General features: G+C 33.3%; 1 protein-coding gene across 1 annotated transcript; it reads right to left on the bottom strand.

Annotated features, from left to right (window-relative positions):
• Positions 1 to 12946: 12946 nt before the first annotated feature.
• On the bottom strand, positions 12947 to 14938 carry LOC126856406 (peroxiredoxin-like). The gene is made up of 3 exons (XM_050604872.1): positions 14690 to 14938; positions 14068 to 14291; positions 12947 to 13990 (listed from the first exon to the last, which is right to left on the bottom strand). Exons 1-3 carry the CDS (start codon positions 14732 to 14734, stop codon positions 13531 to 13533), a joined length of 729 nt encoding a protein of 242 aa, XP_050460829.1. The 5' UTR covers positions 14735 to 14938; the 3' UTR covers positions 12947 to 13530.
• Between the last annotated feature and the right edge of the window lie 105 nt (positions 14939 to 15043).

The raw sequence follows: 15043 nt of genomic DNA, 5'->3' as shown, positions 1-15043 counted from the left end.
TTCGCCATACCGTGTTTTATACGGATATTTATGATCCGAGATCTTAAATTATTGTACAGCCGATCGTTTCGTAATCGCTAAATAATGATCGTTGAACCATACAATGCACGTCGTTCATATTTCCTTCATTCAAGATCAACATTGAACAGTTAGATCGCGATTGTCAGATCATCAGTCTCGTTTGCGAAGCGTACGTACGTAAATTCGACATTCGTCTATATTCCGACGAACAGGCTCGAATAAAAAGTACAAATATCGCTTAAATTGCACTTTTGCTGTGGCGTCCGCCAAAAAAAAAATGGAACAATGGAACGCACCGGCGGCGTTCACATAAAAATCCCGAATCCAAATGAATCCCAAGTTAAAATTAATTGTGTTGCGCGGCTTTATAAGGGGCCGTATCGTAAACAAATCGACATAAAACGAAAATGCAACATTCCGTTTTCAAAATAAAATCGACAGGCGATTCTTTGATGGAGTCGCGAACGAAAAACGAAAAGTGCGTCGGTTAATGAAACCTATTGATCCATATTTACATCGTCGTCTATGCTGTCTACACGGAATGCGATCACGTAGTATAGATAAACTCGTGAAACAAACAAAAAAATTATCATTGAAAAAAGAACTTTTCCGTTATAAAGAATTGAATTTTTTAAACTTTTCACGGATAAATGCAAGGAGGAAAAATGTAGATCAATTCTCTCTCAAAGTTAAGAATCTTTAAATTTTTTCTGTCAGAATTTATATCAGATAATAATGTCTTCAGTTTAATCATTCAATTTCTGGCAGTCATTAATTTATAATCAATTAGTATAAGGTTTCTTCTTTGAATTTCTTTAAATCGGCAAATTATGAATAATTTGCAAAACAATATTTAAGAAAAAATTAAATTTAAATCAAGCAACGTATAAATTAATTCCTACAAATTTGATCAATCGCATTTTAAAAAATCTTAATTTTACAATCATCAGGTAGAATCATCAGAAATGGAATACTCAGAAATTAACAATGAGAATTTGATGCAAAAGATAGGCATAACACAGATTTTTGGTGAATATATAATATATTTTTTGGATATTTATTATCCAATAAATATCCAATTCTCTTGCAATACATAGACATTTCACATTTCATTATATACAATATCATTTTTATTCTTTGTCTTTTTATACCAATAATGACAGATTTATGTAACAATTTTTTTTACAATAATAAATATATTACATTCAAAAATTTGGATATTGCAAGAAATTTGGATATAAAAAAAATGCAAACATATTCGTTAGACATCTGTCACTTATAATACTCCATTGCATAATCAAAAATGTAGTATAATAATTACGCGTTGTGTGGTATTTTTCACGTGCTCCACTCTTGACAAGAGTGGAGCATCAAGCGTTTCAGAGCGCGACAGCACGCATTTGACGCATGCATACGCGCATTCAAGCACGACGCACGTTGAAACGACGAAGCTGGCAGCGCGACCACGAGGGAGGAGCGACGACAATGCACCTGCATCACCTACATTCCGCATCGCGTTGCACATCCGTATGCGGTGGCAGTGTATCCGAGTAAGTACACGCGCGTAAGTACGTGCACTTCAATCAACGCTCTCGCGCCATCGCACCTTCGCACCTTTCTTTGCTAGCTTCTGATCTCTCTGATCTGCCTTTCATTTATGAACTCTCTCTCTTTCCCTCCCTCTCTCTCTCTCTCTCTCTCTCTCTCTCTTTTCGTCTGCCTCTATATTTCTCGCACAGCATTTACAGCTTTATCGACTTCTTTTTCTAAATGTCCTGCTCGCAACATCCGCACGCAGTGATCTTTCATGGACCAGAGGGAATTGTTTGTATCGAGGACATTTATCCAGCGTTGCGTTTATCTATTTCCGCGATTGTTTTACACGTGCGCTCTATATGATTACGTTTACAATGTAATCACCTAGGAAATGAATATTTGGGAGATATTCATTGTGTGATATCTCTTGAATATTGAATGACTGAATACACATATTGCGTGACATTCTATAGGTGTTCAGTAAATATCCTAGAAAATATAAAATATGTTATATTTATAAGAATGTATTTATAGATATGCATTAAAAATGACACAAATTCTTCTCTAAAACAATAAGATACAAATTCTTTTTTAGCAAAAAAAATGTGATTCCGTTAACACCTTTTTTAGGTGCAAGTAAAAGAGAGAAATTGTTATTATACCTTAATTATTTTTATTTTACTTAAACAAAATATTTTATTTCTAAATAAAAATCTATGATAATATATTATATTAAGATTGAAAAAGAGCAACAAAAATTCTTTTAAGTAACAAGATTTTCAAAGTTTGTTGCATCGTGTAAGTCTGATCCATTTCCAAGATTGCGTCAAATCTAATGGCTGCGCACAAAGAGACGACCGTACACAAAAATGTATTTCCACAGGGAGACTATCGACAAACATTTTCGCAAGACCTTTTGTTGTTCGTAAACGGAGAACCGATAGCAAAAAACTATACATACGTATATCCGGGCGTCATGCTGCAATACAAAAAAAGGGAAACGAACGTCTCGTTATAGAAACATATCGAAACTATGCAGATACAAAAAGAAAGATATATATATATATATATATATATATATATACATAAAATTCAGAAATCAATTATTATTTAATTTTTCAAAATATTAAGTATTGATTATAAAATTAGATTAAGAACTGCTTAAGAAATTTTTATCACATTCAATCAGCTCATTCTTTAATGATTGAGCAGCGCAGATCATTCTTGGAAATAAATTCAATTAAATTTTTGTGGCCGCAAAGCTATTACAGAGCATTCGTAATAATTTTTATATGTAAAATTGTAATATTAGAAATAATAAGATAATATAAAAATAACATAAGCTAAAAAAAGATAGCAAAATAATAACAAATCATTATCGAAAGTATATTAAAATGAAATAATTACTATTTACAAGTATATTGATGTAGGAATCAGGAAAAAAAAATTAAAAAATTTAGGCTATTAAAAGAATTTGAAATATTATAAAAAGAAAACAACAATTGTCACTCGCGCATTTAAAAACAACTTGAAATGACAATGATTTAAAATGCATAAAAGATGCTCTGATATTTCTTGATTTGTCTAAAGCTTATTATCCGAAGCTGCATTTTTTTTTTAAGCGTGGCGTGTGTGCACCGATTAGCTTGACCCTCGTCGTATTACTTCTTTTTGAAGAGATTTTCTGCTTTTTAAAAGCATATCGAAATCGTGTTTGTCGGGGATCGAAAGTTTACCAGCTCATTGTCGCCGGCAATCCGGAGTCGAGTTGCAGTCTCCTCTCGCGGCAACACGCCTCCCCTCCCCTCTCCTATTTTCCTATCGTATCGTGTCCCAAAGTAATTTAACACGTAAGGGGATGACAACGGACTTGGAACTCGCGTCCTTTTAAGGGCCCGTAAGTGACGATCAGATTACATCACTGAATTCACAAAATTTGCCGAGACCAATAAGTTTTTTTTTTTTTTTTTTGTATTCTTATATCGCGATTACCTCTGATTAATAACAGTGAAATAGTAGCATGTGAACACTAACATCTTTTTCGCAGAAATGAAATATATCACAGCATTAATTGAGAGTAATTTTTATATGATAACAATTGATATCAATGTCAAACTCTTTCAAATAATAACTTTTTCATCTTAAAATCTAATAAAAGTAGAAATAAAACGTTCAAATTATTTTGGGTAAATAATTATTCAAATAATATTATAGTTTCAAAAATATTAACTTTAACGAATTACATCAATTTATCTGAAAATCGTTAAAATTTATAAAAAGAATAATTCCAAGCGTCTCTTTTTGTAAATCATCGATATTAAAAAAATCTTACGATATGCTATCCTAAAGACCATTTCTATACGTAACCTAAATTACCCCAATAAAAGATGCAGATTGATAAGAAATTAATTGTCGCGCGCCTACCAGAAGGTCGTTTAATTTGCTCGCAACCTCGTCGATCGGCTAATCGAGTTAATTACCGTACACGGGGATATCGCGATGATGACTTTGCGACAGCTGTAGCGATACAAAACAACGTGAATGACCACCGCAGATGACGTCTTTCGGAGCGAGAGGGTGAGCGTACGGTCGATTTATCGCGTCCCATTATCACCCCCGCGATCGTTTCGTGACCGTTATTACCTGCCCGTAAAGAAGTCTCGAGGCCGGATAATTACTCTAATGGAATAATTTTTTGGAAGAATCTATCGTTGATGCCGCGGGTGTGCACGACAAAACGCACGATAGCATAAAGCCACACCCCGAAGAACTGGCGTCCGCGATCTGGAGCTCGTTAACCGCACGCATATACACATACACGATTTTGCGTAAAAGGAAACGATAAACGTACAAATGAATGAATAAATGCATTGAGCTCTCGATTATCATCGCATTACTAATCCCCGGAGAATGCAGCGAAATTGCAATTGCGAGATCTTGATAAGATATCCTTTGTTCCCTTATCAATCTTCACTTTTCTTTACAATCTATTTTATCTCGTAGATAAAAATATACAAATAAATTTATTATTTTTAAAGATTTGCGATTATTTTGATAGTTTCTTTCAAATATTTTTATAAATGATAATATTCTCTTCTACATTGAATATATCAATTATTCAATTATATTCCATAAAATATATCTTTATGTCGTATAATACGTGGGCAAGTAAAATATAAACCAGACTTTTTCCAAAAGATTTTATTCGATTAAAATATTTTTAACGCACACCCAAGTCATTTTTTTACATAATTTCCATTAAAATCTAAACATTTTGCCACCGAATTGGCAGTTTTTTTATTTCCTTGTCGTAAAAAATAATGGGACGTGTTCGAAATCAATTGCACAAACCAAACTTTTACTAAAAAATTCTTTATTCGATATTTCTTATTCAAAATATGGAAACTATATAGAAAAATAACTTAGTTGTGCGCTAAAAATATTTTGATCGAATAAAATGTTTTGGAAAAAATTCGGTTTATATTTTACTTACTCACGTAACAATAGATATTATCATTACGAGACAAAAAAAAATTACAAGACAAGAAATGTAACAAAAATTATACGTTTTGGAAAAATTGCAATATGTTTTTAATGTTTCCACAAATCGTAAAATTTACTACGGTACAATTTTTAAGGTAACATTTTTATACACGTGTAACAGGAGAACCAATGTCAGAATGTACATTTTGTCCTCCATTGGATTCGTGAGAGTTATATTAATATTTATGGTACTTTGTAAAATATGTCCTTGTTGGAAAAGAAACTTTTTTCCCATGTATCCCTAATTGTCCCTCGCAATCTTATGTTTCTATTTTTTCACAACATTCTTTATGTCAAATGTGTAATGTCTTGATATTATACTAAACTCTTTCGAGACCAATATTTCATTGGAGAGAATCATGTTAGAAATTTTTCTTTATATAAGATCAAATTACACTATATAAATATACAATATGCAAGATACGAATGTACATTTTACTGCGAGAAAAAAATCAGCATATCTAAAAAATCATTATTGAGTCGTTACCATCGATCGTTTTATCTTTACAGTGTTCTGATTTCTAGCGTTAAGTTGAACACACGCGTGGTTTTCAACGTCCGCATTCAGGGTCGAAGTAGTTCTTGAAGCCGACGATAGAATTTGTCTCGGAGTAGAAAATACGAGGTCTGACGCGGCGACAAAGAGGGCGAAAGAAAAGGAGAAAGGGGGAAAAGAGAGATAGAGAGAGAGAGAGAGAGAGAGAGAGAGAGTGAATGGGTATAAGCACTAAGCACGTAACTATAAAAGGAGCCGGGGGGTTGCGAATCGTCGCTAGATTAAAAAGAGGCTCCCTTTTTCGCTTGCTCTTTTATGCCGGTACGCGCCGCGCCCTACACGCATCGCGCGGTTCGATCTCCTCCTCGCCCGTAACGTTAACGTTATGCTTACATATACACACATACACACATGTATTGGTAGATAGGTAGTATATACGAAGTATTCGTACATTCACGCGCATTCGATATCTCGCGACCGTCCGTCCGCTGGAAAAGCAATTCGATCTGGCGGCGCGAGTACGATGGGTACGACCACCCCCTCTTCTCTTGCCCCTTTTTATCTCTCTCCAGACCTGCTCAAGCGTCGGATTTCCTGATGCTGAATTCGACTTCGCGATATGCCCACTCTTGCGCTTATCGGAAATGCAAATTGCGGCAAACGCGAACATGACTACTGATTTCCGCCGATTATCGTCAAGGTAACAGTATCCTGAATACAACTTAATTAAATGTAAATCGTATTAAATAGCTAAAGATATTCTCTTAATTTAACACACATATCCTTCTATTCATTTAATATTATAATTAATAATTTCTATCTATTTATATGTGACATGCATCTTGTTTGGTTTCGCAACAAAAATTTACTTTAGATAAATTTTCAAAATAAACAATTTTCTTCAAACTTGATTATTTAGTGTCATTTGTACCGTAGATTCTGGTAAAAAAATTGTTAGAATAAATAAAAATAGTAATGATGGAAAAATATTTCAAAATAAAATATTTCTCAATTATAAATTACTTTAATTATATATTTAAATAAAAAATATTTGATTATTTTACAAGGTATAGATTTAATTCATAAAAAAGCAGTAACCATTCCGAAACGTGAATTAGTTCCAAGTTTCCATAATTCCAATCCGATATATTAATACGCAAATATTCATATTTTTTTCGCGTACGTAAAATTACATTTAAATGTAATAATCCTATCATGGCACAAATACTTGAGAAGCAATAATTATCAAGATAAACACCTACCGTCGTAACAAGCACATAATACCTGCAACGCACAATGCATGTCTATTTGCTTCTATTGCATACGCAAGGCTCACAATGCTCAAATTACTATAGTTAAGTACTATAACTGATCATATTACCATTCAGTACAGGATGCAAAGATAAATATGAATAATCAAACTGAATAACAATCAACTGTTCGAATAAATTTAGTGATCCATAAAATTTATATACGATTTGATTATCTTTTTAGATGAGTGTAATAAATTACAAAAAATGTTTGCTCTAATACATAATTTTTTAAAATCCTTTTGTCAATTTAGAACTAAAGTTTCTCATAAGTAACTTCTACAGAAAAAAATTATATTGGTCAGATTAAAAAATACAAAAAAATATTATCTCGAAATAATTAATATTGCATTCAGCCCAATTTTCACTTTATCTTAGTATCATCTCATTATGCTTGCCAAGCTTGAATCATACGAGTTATTATCGTTTAATTCTCAATCTCCGTCATTTTTATCTCAAAAACGAGAGATATCTGAAGAAAGAATGAGAAAGAAAACGTCTGTACACTCGCGGATACAGGCCCATCGGTAAATGGATGGATGAATCTGGGCGAAAAAGGGTGCCTTTGAGCTGCCGAGTCCGTTGCTGCCAGATTAATTAACGAAGCACTCGCCCGGGGACCGGAGGAGGATCAGCAGCAACTCCGTTATCAGGGTGGAGAGCTAATAGACAGATACCCCTGCCTACTTATCTATCAGTCTACCTCTCGATCAACCGCCTTCTCATCGAATGGCGAACCATTCGCGTCAATCGTTAACTAATCGCTCATGTTACGACAATTATCTCAGTTCAAATTGCGCGTCCTTTAAATATTTTATTTTCTCGTTTTTCGCAAAAAAAATTTAATATAAGATATTATAATTTATTTCTTTTCGTCAATATTAATATAAATTTTGAAAATGTGTGCTCTCCTTAAATATTAAAAAAAATAGAATTAATATATATAAGTGTGAAAAAAATAATTACTAATTTTGTCATCCGGATAACTAATTTGAATAATTAAGTGGTCGTTCACATAAAAGCCCAATTAATAATTTTAATTTCTCTGCTCTTGTCAGTATTAAATGTTATGTAAATTTCTTATGACTAAGAAATAAAAAAATAATTACGTATTTGCCATAAGTTTCAGAAATAACAAGAAAAAAGGAGTCTAAATGGAAGCACTTTTACACGTATTTCATTTAAAAGTCACTCAAACTGAAAGCCTACACATTTTCTCATTAATAATTTAATAATAATTGTAATTATTTTTCTACAAATATTTTAACAGTATGATTTATTTACCTCTGAATGCTTCAAATTTAAAACTCTCGTGGGATTCGATGAGGTCCCGTAGCGTTGAGGAAGAGTTTAAATATAATCGTCCGAATCATCGGCCGTTTGTTTCGCGTTACAGATCCGCCAAAGATTTCGAAGCGCCCATCTAAGTAATTACTGAAGCTTAGGAGTGTCGTCGGGGTTGGGACCAGCCCGATGATGATTAAATGTGAGAGATAAGGTACAACCGCTCCCCCTCCACCGCGCGCATGCAGTACTTTCGTGTTAAACCGAGTCCCTTAATTGAAGTAGCGGCCTTTTGAATATTCTAAACGACGTACTATCTGAAACAGTATAACGCAGCGGTCAATGATCATTCTCGCATGATGAACACGCATCTAGATCCTTGTGATATACATATAATTTAAACTTCAACATTCTTTTTATTACAATATTATCTCTTTATTTATAATTTTAATATTTTTTAAAATTTTGTTTTTACAACTATATATTTAATTTATGTAATATTATATGTCAAAAAACATATATCGAAAACACAATAGAAAATGTGAAAGAGTTAGGGCGCAGCTTGTATGTAATATTTTTTCAATACTCAAATTAATTCTCCAAAGAACTGACGTACGCAAATGCGGCCTTTCTCTGCGCTAATAGACTCGTCTGCTCTCTTGCGCTTTCGCTTTCTAAAGCACAACGTTGACCCCGGAGTTCTGGGGATAATCGACTGAAAATAACCCCAAGAGACGAGCACCGGGGCCCCCTCTGGATCCCTGATAGAGTCGTCCTTCAATACAGCCTGGTGCATCTGTTCCTTTTGAAGAGGACGAATGACTCCAACAATTAGAGAAGCAGCAGCAGAAATCCTATCAAGAGACCGCGCTCTGCACGACCTGCGTCTTATTTCTCGCTTACAATGATCGGGATCGTCGAGATTACGCGATCGTACATCGGCAAGGATATTATCGGAGAATGTAATAGAGACCGCATCAATCTCAGTTAACCCTGAGGAGCACGAGCAAGTGAATAGAATAAACGCGATAAGCGAAAGAGTCATAAAGTCTTTAAAAAAATTTTAAAAAGAAATATTTTTTAAGAAATATTTTATAAAAATATAAGGAATTAAATTATATATATTTCGATCTCAATCTAATGTTTCTAAATAATTTAATAAGCTTTATAAATTTGAAATATTAAATTTTAATCAAAGTTATACAATAAGCGAGAATTAAGTTACGTGATGCTTCAAATATTATCAGAGATCAGAGATGAGCTCTTAGGTGACCTTATCTCATTACAGTGTGGTTAAGGGTTAATGTTAGTCAGATATAATTGACTTTTGTGCTTATATAATTTCCTACAATTAAAGCATTTGCATAACGCAATGGCGTGTCGGAAATATCTTTTCATCAACCTAATGAGCAGCACGGTGCTATGTATTATATACACAAGGTGATAGATTGTCAGTGACATACACGCTAGGGGAGTTTGTTCGTTTAATACTCATCCCGGATTATATACATTCAATATAAACACAATGTAGGAGTGACTGCTTGCTTGTATTCAAATTATATGTATGTAAGAGCTGGCAAATGTATTTGTTTCTTATCTTTGCAAACCGTTTCAATATAAGTCTCTTAAATAAACTGAAATATAAAGCAAAGATAAATAAGTGTTCACCTCATAAAATACATTTACTCTTTTCACGCAAACTGTTTTCATAACACGTTTCATATTTATTTCGATGTAATATAAATCCTAAAAAAATATATCACATGCGTTTAAGAATAAATCGAACGTAAGAAATGCTGAGAATTACACAAACCTAACTATCTTGAAAAAAATATCAAGTACTTTTATCGCTACCTATGCATCACGAGGATTGCTCGACTAACAGACGCTTTACAAAAACGGAATGCCCGGCTTTAAATCCCAGCTGATTGCAAGTTGCTGAGCAGCGTTGTGATTACCAAAGCGCAGTCTGTGCGATCGGTAGTGGTTCGCGGTTGAACGAAAGTGCTAAACGACCAATAAGGAAGTAATAGCAATACACAAAAAGACAAAGAGAGAACGAGATATAGAGTGAGAGATTGAGAAAGGGAGAGTGGGAGAGAGGCAAAACCCTGGCGCTGGACCGGCGAAGGGGTGGCTCCGCGCGCAATTACGGATTTTGAGTGACAGATGCTCGCCCAGTCGGCAGTCGGAAGATTAAAACAAGTAATCAAAGTCCCAGTAGCCACCCCGGGATGGATATGGATGGATGCACGCCTCTGGCCCCCTCTCACCCTGCTGTCATCTCGTGCATCCTCTTCTGATTTCCCCTTCCCCTTCCGTTTTCCCTCTCTTTTGTCATCGTGTCTTCTCGCTTCAAAACCCTCGTACCCCACGAGTTTTGCTCCTCCTTTACTCATCTTATTCCCTCCTGGAAGTAGCAAACCACCAAGAGGGTAAGCCCCGCTACTATAATATCCACCTATAGCCGTCATCAAGGCGCGCCTTGAATGCTCCTTTAAGAAAATGTTCCTTTCGCGAGCAGTCGCGTAGGAAGATTATTAGGCGTCTTGAAGAGACGGGTGAGAGCGGAAGGGGACTGGAAATGAGTTATATTCAAACGACGCGAATTCTCTATCCTACTTAAAGTGCTGAAGATGTGTCTCTAATGCGTCAATAATAAAGATTCTTTAGATAGAAAAGATCAAGAGAAATCGTTATCATTATAATGACAATTTAACACATGAAATTTTACCCTAAATATAAATGTAAATATAAATTTAACACAAAACTCTGAAAATAGTACATACAGGCTTTATCTCTATCAGCAATTTAATTATTGAATATATATTAATCTTTAATCTAAATATTATGAATATAACTTTTTTAAGTGAGGCCTTAAGAGAGTGAGACCAACGGATCTAAATACATTTTATTCAACGCTGCGTGTGTGGTTGCAAGATAACAATCTTCGATAAAGTAAAAATTAGTATAGCACTTGCCAAAATCGTAGGGCGCACAGGCACAATTAGGATCCGAAACCTTACTGTTACACGCTCGACTATCCCACAATAGAAGAACCGTAAACCGAGGGCGGTGGACAAGAAATCCCTCGATTAGACTCTGCAATATAATGCCGATATAATCTGACCACTTAATCGGTAAAATATAATAGTGAATCGGACAATTATGGTTGCAATGTCTCTTGTCCCGTGGCTACAGAGGGTACAAAGCAAATTATTTCAGAAAACTACGGATAATATTTCCCTTGATCTGAAATGTGCTCTTAGCGTATATTGACGTAAATACTAATGAAATTTATAAATGAAAAAATTAATATACCATTTTGCTTTCTAAAAGCAAATAATAAAAATAAACATAAAAATAGAAATTTAAAAAAATACATTTGCGGATGCATTTACTCCTTCCTATTTTCCAATATTTCATTTGATATCTCTTTTATATTTTCAAAAATGATAAGGACAAATGTATATGCGGTAGTAAAAATGAAATTCCATTTTACCCAAGTAAATTCTGTATCTCTGTATCACCAGAGTAATTCCTTTTCCTCCTATTTTACACTTTGCGACGATAATGAAGTCGCGTCACTGCGACATACAATTTGTCGGCACACGGCGGCACCGCGAGACACGAACACGCTACACGGTGACGCGAATGTGATTAGTCTCGAGATTTTCAAGCGCGCGCGGGGATGGCGTACCAGGATTGGATTTGGCGGGGGCGCAGGAAATGAAGGATGAGCCGTTTATCTCAGGCGTCGCTTTTCAGCAGTTTTTCTCCCTCTCGCGATCTCCCGTTGTGCAATGCGCCCCGACTCTTTGCTTCCCGAGGCTCTCATCTCTGGTTACCTTATCCCTTCCTCCCGAGGCGTTCCCCGAGCCGTCGTGGTACCCCGAGACGCGTATATACTCTCTCTCCTCCTCACGAAATAATAAGCTCGCTCTACTAAATTTATCATGAGCTTTTAGAAGCTGCGCCAACAACGCACCTGCCAGCTTACCTGCTTGCTGACATTGTAAAGGCTTTTAATTCCGTCATCTACCTCCCGTGCTGCGTTCTAATTATCTTATGGCATCCGCGCATATACATCTCGCTCTCGTGTTACAATGTAATTTTAGCAACCATGCTAATTGCTCATATTCTACGCTATCACATTTTAGCGTGAATTGAACAACCATCTTTGAGAAATAATTTGAAAAAAATAATTTCAAAAATAATACAATTATTTGCACATTTATATTGTACATTTTATATTATAAAAATAAGATTATATTTATAAATTTTTTTAGCACGTACTTTCTTCATACAATATGAAAAATTGAAACTGCAAGATGCCATATATGATTCAAATATATTATTTATTATTTATGAGTCTGTATATATGTAGATGCACATATGTATATATAAATTGAATTCTAATTAGGATATTATACCCATAGTAGTCTTGATTTAAAAAATATAAATCGATGTTATGCTAAAATATAAGTTCTGTATATATTGTAAAATTAAGAATAAAATTAAATTTATTTTATAATCTGTATAATCTTAAAGTATATACACACATATTGTATATTTCAGCATAATTTCAGATTTCTTTTACTGTTCTTTTATTCCAAATCATAAAGTTATATATATATATATATATATATATATATATATATATATATATATAATATTCTAATTATAACTCATAATCTTTTATGTTAAGTAAAAAAATGAAATTTATTAATAATTCCAATAATTCAAACAAATCATCTAATACAGAGAGATTTGTATTGATTTTCAATTTCATCTAAAATTATTATATGATAATTTTTCAAATAGATCCAGTTGTTAAATTAAGAATCTAAATAAAGAATGTAAATGGCATTCTTCTAAGAAAATATTTATAATTTGTGAACGTATTTATCAATTGCAATCACGAACGGGAAAACGATCCGATACACAAAACATTCCAGAATAGAAAAAAAATAATTAAACAACTATTTAATTAATTTAAGCAATTCAAAGAAATTGTTTTTTTTTGTTTGGTATCTACTATATAAATTATCTATACCATTTGAATACAATTTCTCTTCTCTTAAGGCCTCTACACAAATTCACACAAAAGTATGAATATAGCATGTATATAATATAAAAGAAACATAAATACGAGATTACGTAGATTTATGGTATATGTTTTTCGATTTTGTTCATTTTATGTAAGTAATTGAAATATTAATATTATACACATATTCTCTATTATACATATTATATCATATTAAATTATATAATTAACATAATCTATTATATCGTATATATGTCTGTCCTTTAAAGAAATTATTAAATGTATTACCTAAATTAATTAACTGAGTTAAAGTATTCCTTGCTCTCTTTTGGATTTGGTTTAATAGTTTTGGAATCAGGCTGCCAGTCTGCAGGACACACTTCTCCATGCTTCTCAACAAATTGAAAAGCTTTGATTAATCTCAATGTCTCTTCAACGCTTCTACCAACTGGAAGATCATTGACGCTAAACTGTCGAAGAATTCCCTCCTTATCTATGATAAAGAGACCTCTAAGTGCAATGCCCGAGTCTTGTAACAAAACGTTGTATTTATTTGATATTTCCTTATTGAAATCACTTAGAAGAGGATAACCCAAATCTCCTCCAAGGCCACCTTGTTTCCTAGGAGTGTTAATCCATGCCAAATGGCTGAAATGCGAATCTGTGGAAACTCCAATCACTTGTGTATTTAACCCTTCAAATTCTGATATTTTTTCACTAAATGCTATAATTTCCGTTGGGCAAACAAATGTGCTACAAATAAGATATGAAGATTACATAGTATAGACACATTAGAAACAATAAATAACAATTTAAACAAAATTACTTACAAGTCTAATGGATAAAAAAAAAGAACAACATATTTCCCCTTGTAGTCGCTCAATTTAATTTCCTTAAAGTCACCTTTAACTACTGCAGTACCAAAAAACTCTGGTGCGGGCTTCTGAATTTGTGGCCAACTGTTAAGCAACTTTGAACTCACTGTGAAATTACGAATACATTCTGCCACTAGTGTGTTATCTGTTTTTGCCAATGATCCAGTTGCAGAGACAAGCTGTAAATATAGTAATGTACATATATTCATATTAAAAGGCAAGAATTATACTTAAATCTACTTTAGACGATTCGCGACAAAATTCAAATATATTATATAATTTTATGTTCTAGTATTCTAATGCTAATGTATATATATATTCTAATATGTTTTAGTACATGTGTAGGGTTTTATTTCTTCAAATGTTTTTCTCCTCTAATTACATGGTATATAAAATTACAAATAGACTCTATGTTGAATGTCGACATAAATCAATATTTATAAAACGAATTTTATATTTACATCGATATATTATTTATTTATAATCACGTGCAATGAATCGGCAAAATGCATAAATATGTAATTTTAATCAGAAATCAGAACATGACAGAATATCTAACGAATTTAGTAACGCTTACCAGTTTTCTGCCTTGTAGATACAGTGGAGCAAGTGATCGAAACATTGTAAAAACAAAGAATATAAAGTTTGTATAATAATAAATTATATGTGGGACGTGGAATTCCTATAGACGTAAAATTGTAGCAAAGGTCGCAGGTTGAAGAAATCTTAATATAGTAAGTTTCGCCAACCTTATTTAGGTATTTACTTCACAACCAAGTAGTTCCATATGGAGTGAAAAGGTTATGAAATACTTTGAGATGTAAGAAACACTCTCTACAAATTTTATTGTATTTATATGTTATATGTTACGATCAATATTAAAATAATATACGAGATACTTATGATCATCAATACAAAAATTATAAAATTA

Source organism: Cataglyphis hispanica, chromosome 18 (genome assembly GCF_021464435.1).
Source record: "Cataglyphis hispanica isolate Lineage 1 chromosome 18, ULB_Chis1_1.0, whole genome shotgun sequence".
In the NCBI taxonomy this organism is placed as follows: Eukaryota; Metazoa; Arthropoda; class Insecta; order Hymenoptera; family Formicidae; genus Cataglyphis; species Cataglyphis hispanica.
Note: the sequence above shows the minus strand (reverse complement) of the source record. Positions and strands in the feature narration are given on the sequence as shown.

What these genes read in the sequence shown, in the direction of transcription:
- LOC126856406 (XM_050604872.1), bottom strand. Translation starts at nt 14,734, where the DNA reads ATGTTTCGATCACTTGCTCCACTGTATCTACAAGGCAGAAAACTG. An exon ending in ATCTACAAGGCAGAAAACTG is followed by an intron (nt 14,292 to 14,689) that starts GTAAGCGTTACT and finishes CTATATTTACAG; the next exon opens with CTTGTCTCTGCAACTGGATC. An exon ending in TTTTTTTATCCATTAGACTT is followed by an intron (nt 13,991 to 14,067) that starts GTAAGTAATTTT and finishes TCTTATTTGTAG; the next exon opens with CACATTTGTTTGCCCAACGG.